Source organism: Myotis myotis, unplaced genomic scaffold (assembly GCF_014108235.1).
Source record: "Myotis myotis isolate mMyoMyo1 unplaced genomic scaffold, mMyoMyo1.p scaffold_m19_p_4, whole genome shotgun sequence".
Lineage (NCBI taxonomy): Eukaryota > Metazoa > Chordata > Mammalia > Chiroptera > Vespertilionidae > Myotis > Myotis myotis.
This window is the reverse complement of record NW_023416346.1, coordinates 10,042,185-10,051,678: the sequence shown is the minus strand read 5'-3', so window position 1 is coordinate 10,051,678 and position 9,494 is coordinate 10,042,185. Positions and strand designations below refer to the sequence as shown.

General features: G+C 39.0%; 1 protein-coding gene across 1 annotated transcript; it reads right to left on the bottom strand.

The window, feature by feature from the left end:
- Positions 1–3,504: 3,504 nt before the first annotated feature.
- On the bottom strand, positions 3,505–9,171 carry PAGE2B (PAGE family member 2B). The gene is made up of 4 exons (XM_036304969.1): positions 9,088–9,171; positions 8,403–8,511; positions 7,330–7,455; positions 3,505–3,527 (listed from the first exon to the last, which is right to left on the bottom strand). The coding sequence occupies exons 1-4, from the start codon at positions 9,169–9,171 to the stop codon at positions 3,505–3,507; spliced, it is 342 nt and encodes a 113-aa protein (XP_036160862.1).
- Positions 9,172–9,494: the final 323 nt, after the last annotated feature.

The window sequence follows — 9,494 nt, the reverse complement described above, 5'->3', positions numbered from 1 at the left end:
CAAACTCATTTTAAGTATATATTTATATGAATATATAAATCCCTGTTCATCAATTCTCCTTCCAACCCATGTTAACACCTTATTGATTTCTACATTGGTTAATGAGTTCAATAAATAGTCAACATGTTCTAATCAGTTAAAATTTCAAGTCCTTTAGTTTTATCTGTTCACTAAGGTTCAAACTCTGCTTGATGAACTGGAAAATTATGTCCATATACATACCAGTTTATTAGTCCTATTATAATGGTGACACAGTTTTCTTTCCCCAAAACTGGGTGCCAGAAACTGCATTAGTACTTGGGTTTAAGAGGCAAGCAAAACATACATGGTATTGGAGAACATGGTAATGAAACAATCAATGACGGGGAGAGTGTTCATTAAAATAGAGTTTTCTATGGTCTCTGCTCTGTGCATAGCAGGAGAAACCCACCTTAGTTTGAGGGGCCAGAGTAAGTCTCTCAAAGTAATATATGGCCTTAAAGATTTCTGGCTTGGTAAAAAATGATAGAGCAAAATTCACTATGTTAGGCTACACTAGAAGAGTGCACATTTTCAGAGCAGAGGGAAGATGGGTTCAGTGTAGATATGTTGAGTATTAGTTCCCTGTGGGACTAACAGTTGTCCAGAAAGCCTGTAGCTTAGGAGAAAGGCCTGAGCTGAAAATATGGATAGTGATTCATCAGCATATGGCTTTGTCAACAATTACTCCTGGTGTGACTTTGGAGATCATCATTTACCCACATGTGGTTAAGTTTCCTCAGCTTTAAGTAAGAATAATGAAAATTTGGAATAATTACTAATTTCTTCCTTTAGTATATGAGTATATTTACTATTTTCTGTAACCACAAAGGGCTGTTCTGTTATTGATGTCCTCTTGAATAAGAGGGGACTCTCTCCTCTTATACATGCTTCCATTTGGTGAGACATAAAGATGCGCTGGATATTTTGATCTTGTACATGTATTGCCTACGAAAAAAATCATAAGTATTTAAACAATTTCATATTAGCAGGTAATTTTTCTTACATATGTGTAATATAATAAATACATGACTGTAATCAAAATAAACTTATCAGACTGCCACATAGAGAAGCCCATCTCCTTTCAGTCTATTTCCACCCTCTCGGCCTGGGGCTGGGGAATCTAGGGACCCCATTCTCTAAAGGGACCCTTCTCTGTGAAGTCACCCCCATTGTCCAGAAAATCTTCTTTCCTCCTCAGGATTCACATGTTCCAGCCAATCCCACCTGCTGAAGGAGAACTGCTCCATTTCTGTTGCCACTTTCACGTGCCCAGATGTTGTATTTCAGGGGCTTGACCCCTTTTTTCTCAGAGTAGAACTTTATTTTGTTACCCAGAGACACTTATCTCCCCTTCCACACCCACCCTTTGCCCCTCCAGCCTCTTCCACCCCATGCCTGAGGGAGGAAAATTATGGTTCAGTTTTTCAAGCAAGGCCTTAACTAGTGACCTCAAGATCAGTGCCTCCCAACTCCTTTATCCTCCCTGTGTCATTTAAGGAAATCTAGGACTTCCAGAGAGTGCTTCTCTCTGCTTCTCTCATGCATCTGAACTTCTGATCTCTGGGGTTTTTATGGCTCTTAATTTAGCAGATGTGGACAGATCATTTGAAGTAGTCCTTAGAATGAGGATAGCATGGACCTGAGTGAGATAAAGTCAGAGCTAGAGATGAATATGGAAAGAGAGAGAGAGGAGAGAGGGGAGAGAGAGAGAGAGAGAGAGAGAGAGAGAGAGAGAGAGAGAGAGAGAGAGAGAATATGAATCTCCTAGAAGGCCAGGCATATGAATTAATGTTTCTAAGATTCCATGATAGAATATATTTCCCTTTTACTAACCTTAAATCACACAATAATAGAATTTTGATGCACAACTTGTGTGTTGAATGTTTCTCAAATTGGAAATATTTCTTTTTAGTGGACAAACGAGATCTTTAAATCTTCTATCAGCGATGTCAAGCATAGACACCTATCTGCTAGGAAGATTGTTACAAATTGTTCAAAAATGGTGTGGGGGTGGGGTTTTTTTGGCATCATACCACCCAATTTACTCCTAACTCCATGAGAAAAAAAAATAAGGTAATGAAATGTTTCTATGAAAACCATCGATTCACTTATTAAAATTATCAAAAAAAACCTCTTTCTGGAATATGCAGGGTGTGTAGGGCCAATCAGCAGGTAATATGTAATTAGTAAACATTGAAAGTATTTCAGTTTTTCCTTTATTACTATTATATAGTCAACTTTTTCAATATTTCCAAGTAATGAGTAGAATTTCCGTTTAATTTGCTAGAGTGTATCAGAACTATGGTTAAGAATTTGCATTCCTGGGACAATTTCTCTAGGTCAAATACTCCTATTATGAAGTAGAGTTTGGTTGTTGTTGCAAAATCAATTCTTAATGGCCTTGCTTGGATGAACTAGTCATGTACCAGCATTAGAGACAAAAAATAAGATTTCCACATGATAATCAGCAGAATATGTATGAATTCTCCCTACACATGGTGCACATAAATGTGAGAAATCAAAAGATTTTCCCCAGCATATTAATAAAATTCCATGTAGTACCATAATTTGAAAGCTTTTTGGAAAAAGTGGTGGTTTTCCAGGTATCATTTGCACATTGATTAGGTTTCAGGTTGTATTTGAATTTGGGTGAAAGAGATTAATACTCAAAATTGTAAAAATGTATTTTTCATTAGCCAGGATAAGGGGGCAATATCAATTAAAGATGAACATTGACATGTTTCCTTTATTGAACAAAAAGACTTGTTATAAGCCCAACTAAGTGCTATACTTCTATTTAGTAGAGTTGAAGAACTAATGGGAAATTCTATTTTAAAATCTGGGGGAAAATCATACTCCCACACTAATGGAAAGAAAATGCCACATAATGTACAAAATCACAACTCTTCTTAAACCCACCATAGAACTTAACTTTCAAGGTGGCTCACTAGCCTGAAATCTAAGGGGAAAAAGGCACCTCAAGGGGAGTCAAGACAAGAACGGTGACTCACCTAGGCCAGAGATAGAAAGAGTACGGGGACATCATACAAGTGGATGAGTAGACTTTAGTTAACATTTTAACAAGTTGATAAGAACCCAGTGAGGGCTAGCATGTGAATATGGAACTCTTGAGAGTCACAGATACCAGGGGTCAGTGCATCTTCCTGCAAGTTCTTCGAATGTACTTTCACTGATTACTCATGAGAAAAATGGGGGAACTGGGAATTAATAACATTATTTGGCAAGGTTTTAGGATAGAGCATCAATATCTTAAAAATGTACTTTTATGTATCAGACCAACGGAATATAAAATTTCAGGAAAAGACACAACTTATGCTAACATCCACTAGGAGTAAATTTAACAGTACATGAGCAAGGATTCTTTTGAGAAAACTGTCAAACTTTATTGAGAGAACTTAAATAGTCCAATTTCCAAAATTGGAAGGACAGCATGTATGGTGCATGGCTTCTGCTTGTCTTCATTTACAGGTAAGGTTGCCCTTCACCTATAATGTAAACATAACAGTTGGGAACATCACTTAGCAGAGTTTTATTTACATTATAGATATACAAAGGACACTACAGTTTGGGTTTTATAAGTGGACTAAAACTAGAATTCTAAGGGTGATCGTTTGGCTTACATATACTTAAACCTCTGTAGAGACTTTGGAGGTAGACTTTAAGATATATTGATGATATTTTAAAACATACCACTCTTTCTAGTGGTGTAGGACACAAAGACTTCAGAACAAATTAAATCAAAGGAAGCTATTTAAAGTAAGATTTAAGTAGAAAGCAAAAATCCTGTAACTTTAGTAAAAATGCAAGTAAAGTGAACACCTAGCAAACAAAATAAAAATTTTAAAGTATAATTTTAGATGTTTTGACTTGAAATAACACTGAGAAAAAAGGATAGGCAAAATAATAATGCCATACTTGGAACTGCTTAGGTAAATTAAATAGCAAAGCCAGTTCATTTGTTTTCTCTGTATTGTGGGAAAGTGCCAAAATGTTTCTTTGGGCTATTTCAGGCTTTATGTGTTTGTTTTAATTAGTATAATAATTTGTCCTCTTTTCCGCTCATACCCCTGGTTAAATTATAATTAACGCAGCTTTATGCAGATAAAGTTGTTTTGGTTTACAAAACAAATTATATGGCCACATTAGTTTTAAGCCATATCATTATGGGGACAACAAAATATGAAGGAAAATACTACCATTTTTTTTTTAGATCTGGCAAGAAGAGGGCACGAGGGAGAGGGAGAGAGACAACACACATAAGGAAGGGAATGATCTCACATGCAGATCATTATTTGCTTCTAAAAGATATGTGCTTTTGAGGGGTAACTTGGACAAATTTTAAAAGTCCACCCATAGTATGTATGATGTTTAGATATGCAGTTACTCCTGTGGTATGTTCAATAATTCTTGTTTTCCTAGCAAATTTCATCCATATTTTAAAATGTTTGTTTAGAGTTCAAAAATGTGTTCATTTTTAATATATAATATACCTAACAAGTGAGCATCTTGTACACATGAATGTATTTTAGCTATATTCAATTGTTTTGTGAACATATTCTGAAAACAATATTTTAATGTAAATATTCTGATGGAATGAATCAGAAATGTAGAGTGAACACAAATAGGAGATAATGCAGGCTAATTTTTCCCCTAAACTCAAGTGCCTCCTTTAAATTCAGTAGCTGTGTAATTAAAAGCACTTTGGAAAACACAAGTGTAAGAAATACTTACGTTGATTATTCAGAAAATACATCACCTATATAAACTTTGAACTTCAAATCTTATCAGTTGGAGTTTCAAGGACAAAAACTGGAGATATATGACCTCTGACATGATTAGAGGTGATCATATTTTTCTTATTGAAACAATAGCTCATTAAGACTGATGGTAGAGACAGGGAGTGTAATTAGCATATTATCTTACTCATCCCCACCTTGAATATCACAATGTGTATTGGTCCCTACTTGATCAAATGCAGAAACTAGAAACTAGACTGTCTCCTGCCATTTTATTATTCAGTCATTTGAGGCTTCATTTGGGGGAGAATTTAAAATAAAATTATAATTTAGAATCAGAAGAATGAAAAAAAATTGACAGAATCTAAGACAGGATCTAGGTCTCCACATGCAAAAACAAACATCAAGTAGAGCATTCACTTTCTTAGAAGCCATGAAACTTCATCTCAGATGTTATAATTTGACTCTGGCTAGTGTTTGATGATTTATGATAAAAACTCATGAGAAGCAGATTATCATTGTATCTTATGCATTGTATTCAACAGAACCAGAGAATGCAAAAATACAAATTGAAATTTATTCTTAAATACCTGATTTCAACTTTATTTTTTATAATAGCAAAATAGGGGTTAGAAAAGAGATTGTACAGAATCAAACAAATTATGTTAGAGCTGGTATTCGAACCTACTTCCATGCTTCGTCATGTTTCACACAAATTGATCTGTGTTACAAAAGTATTATATACTTGTAAAAAGAAGACCTTTAGAATAGTATCTGGAAATTATTAGTTGTTCATTAAAGGACTTAATATTAAACAACAAGGAAAATGTCTTCACTTTTTATAATTCAACTAGTGGCCCAGTGCACGGGATTCTTGCACTGGTGGGGGGCATGGCCTGCAGGGATCAGCCCACTGTGGGAACACCACTCATCCCAGTCAGCCAAACGGCACTCCCACTGTGGGAGTGCACTGACCACCAGGGGGAAGCTCCTGCGTTGAGCAATTGCCCTCTGGTGGTCAGTGCATGTCACAGAGACTGGTTGACGGGTCGTTCTGCCATTTGGTCACTAGGCTTTTATTATATAGGACTAGAGGCCTGGTGCACAAAAATTTGTGCACTCAGGTGGGATCCCTCAGCCTGGCCTATGCCCTCTTGCAGTCTGGGACCCCTCGGAGGATGTCGACCTGCTGGCTTAGGCCCCCTCCCTGGGGGATCGGGCCCAAGCTGGCAGTCAGACATCCCTCTGGCAGCACGGGAGCCCTCAGGGGATGTCCACTTGCCAGCGGGGAGCAGGCCTAAGCTGCAGTCAGACATCCTTAGCGCTGCTGAGGAGGAGGGAGAGGCTCCCACCACCACCGCTGTACTGGCAGCCATCAGCCTGGCTTGTGGCTGAGCAGAGCTCCCCCTGTAGGAGCGCACTGACCACCAGGGGGCAGCTCCTGCATTGAGCATCTGCCCCCTTGGTGGTCAGTGTGTGTCATAGTGACCAGTCATGCCCAGTCGTTCTGCTGTTAGGGTCAGTTTGCATATTACCCTTTCATTATATAGGATAGAGGCCTGGTCTATGGGTGGGGGCCAGCTGGTTTGCCCTGAAGGGTGTCCCAGATCAGGGTGGGGGATCCCGCTCGGGTGCCTGGCCAGCCTGGGTGAGGGGCTGATGGGTGTTTGCAGGCTGGTCACACCCCCTTCAGGGTGGGGGTCCCCACTGGGGTGCCTGGCCAGCCTGGGTGAAGGGCTGATGGCTGTTTGCAGGCTGGTCAAGCCCCCCGCCAGTGGGGACCCTCACCCCATGAAGGTTTGGCCAGCCTGGGTGAGGGGCTGATGGCTGTTTGCAGGCTGGCCACACCCCCTTTAGGGTGGGGGGTCCCCACTGGGGTGCCTGGCCAGTCTGGATGAGGGGCTGAGGGCCATTTTCAGGCTGGCCAAGCCCCGCGGTGACGGAAGCTCCCAGCCTCTCCTTTTTTTCTTTTTATTCTGGGATTTACTTATCTTCTATAATTAAAACTTTGTATCCTTGAGCGGAGCTCAGAGCCAGCCAGGGCGGGCGGGAGGGAAGCCTCCTGCTCGCTCCAGCTCCATGGCCATGGCCGGCTGAAAGCAGGTATCTGGGGTTTATTTACCTTCTATAATTCAAACTTTGTTGCTTTGAGTGGAGCTCAGAGCCGCCACGGCAAGCGGGAAGCTTGGCTTCCTCCATCATTGGAGCAACCAAGCCTCCTGCTCGCTCCAGCTCTGTGGCTGCAGGCCAATCTTGGTTGGGTTAATTTGCATATAGTTGCTCTGATTGGCTGGTGGGCGTGGCTTAAGGTGTAGCAAATGTACGGTCAATTTGCATGTTTGTCTTTTATTAGTGTAGATAGGATATGGATTTGACCCAATTTGTTTCTATCTCTCATAGTTTATAAGTCATGTATGTGGAATCTAAACTACCTTTCAAAGAATATTTATATGTAAACTAGAGTATCAGTAATGATACCTCTATAATAATAAAGATACAATATTGTGGAAAACAGAAGCCTCATAACTTTCATTCTGAATGAATCACATACCTGCTTCTGGCACTATAATAGGCTCCAAATTTGATAGAATATGCTCCATGACGTCAGGACCATCTCCACACTGATCCCTAGTGTCTTCCAGAGTCAGTTCCTGTTGCTCAGCCTCCAGGACAGGCCCTTACAAATAAAACGGTTATCAATTTAAGCACTATATATATATTTTTTTCATCCTGTCAATATTACAAAAGGAAAGCCTGTAGGCTAGTGTGGTAATAAATATGATATGTTAGAACCCCAAAAGGGGTTATTTCAGGACTCTGATGCCAGAAAAAAAGAAAGCAAGGTTTTTCAAAAGTAATTACCCTTTTTCTTTCCCAACACTGTCCTTAGACAATTTAGTTGCTCTTTCTGTACTTTTATGATTGTATTTGTCATTATATTTTTCACATTAAATTAGTGATTTAAGTCTCTCTTACTAGATTGTGAGCTCAAGGCAGAATTCGTGTCTCTCACTAGCATTTAATTTTAGGAACAAAATTTTTTGACTTTCTTAACCATAAAATGATTTAGCCATCATTTAAAAGCCACTTAAATAATAACACTAAACCAGATACCTGTGTGCCAATACCTTGAAATATCCAGCTTTTACCAAGCTACCACATAAAAATATCAAAGTAAACAATGGCTACCATTCATTGAACCCTTTTCTAGACTCTATCCTTATCTAGATTTTATTCACTTGAACTGAGTCTATTCCTGTGCCAGTACTGAGCTATCTTACAGCACAAATATTTGAATATTAAGCATCTGAAACAAAATCACATTTTCTTATAGCTACATGAATAGCAGGAAGCACACAAACTTTGGGGTGAAACATGAGTTCTGTCTCCACCATTCAAATGCTCTTTGGTAAGACACAAATACCAAGCTTCAGTTTTCTCATTTATGAAGTGGGTTAACTGCACTTGGCTGCAGACCTGTTTTAATTTTTCCAGCCAAATTGTAGGAAATGTTTAATAACCTCTCTAATGCTGTATTTCCTCCTACTACTGGTGTGTCATAATGCATGATGCACGTGTACAATCCTTCCCACCCCCAGGCAGTGTCCTTCCCTTTCTTTTCACCTTGAACCTCAGATACTCTTGCATCTTCTGGCTCTTGACTAGGTATAATATCCTGATTCTCAATTTGTGGCTCCTCTTGTTGAAGTTGTTCATCACTGGGCTGCGTGTCCTAGGGGAATGTGTGTGTCAATGATATATACATAACACATAGATAATGTAACCATAAGTAAGTCTAGTGACATTTTCCAGTACTATCTATAATAATAAAAGCGTAATATGCTAATTAGACCAGACAGCCAGACAACCTTCCAGATGAAGCCAGGGCTGCGAGGGCTGAGGCAAGGTGCTGTGGCTGTAAGGTCCAAGCCCCTTGCTCGAATTTCATGCATCAGGCCTCTAGTTCTATATAATTATTCTTAACAAAGTTATTCTTCCCATGAGAGGCTACTCCAGGAAAAGTTATCAACAAGGACTTTAGAAGCTATTTTAATCTACACTGGGGTGGATGTGAACAATCTGTTGTTAATAAGCATGAGAAAGGAGTTGTGCAGTTTCCAGGAATCATAACAACATCCACATAGGCAACATGAGAATGTAATCCTCCTGGATCAATGTTTCCTTCATGAGATTCAATTTTTACTTATCAGCATGGAAGACTTTCATCAGTGTATCTATACTAGTTCAAAAACATTTTCCCCAAAATAGATATCTGCTAATAGAAAACATGAAATATTGAAGTACTTACAGCTATAGGTTCAACCAAGTGTGAAAACTCTTGATCATTTCCTCCTTCTTCAGGTGTGGATGCTGATTTTGCTTGCTCACTCATATTTCACACTGAAATATTGAGATTTAGAAAATTCACTTAAGATGATAGCTATATCTGTAATTTTATTTTTAATTTCAGAAATACTTTCAAGGTAAGTCCCAGGCAAATACTTTCTAATAACACCAAATAGGCCCCTGTTTATGTGAGCATCAAAAAGACATACAAATAGCCTTAGGCATGTGGTGAAAAACAGAACTTTTTTGATGAAGTCTGGTTTCACAACTGAACTCATGAATGAAGGAACTTGAGTAACTACTGATTTTGTCATACTCCTATTTACTGGGCACCTTCTGCCCCAGCAATAAAGTTTTGTGGGAAAGTAC

Excerpts from the sequence above, each read along its gene's own strand:
- PAGE2B (XM_036304969.1), bottom strand. The coding sequence starts at position 9,171 with ATGAGTGAGCAAGCAAAATCAGCATCCACACCTGAAGAAGGAGGAAAT. Across the intron at positions 8,512-9,087 it reads ACTTGGTTGAACCTATAGCT|GACACGCAGCCCAGTGATGA; the intron begins GTAAGTACTTCA and ends ACATTCCCCTAG. Across the intron at positions 3,528-7,329 it reads TATTATAGTGCCAGAAGCAG|GTGAAGGGCAACCTTACCTG; the intron begins GTATGTGATTCA and ends TTTACATTATAG.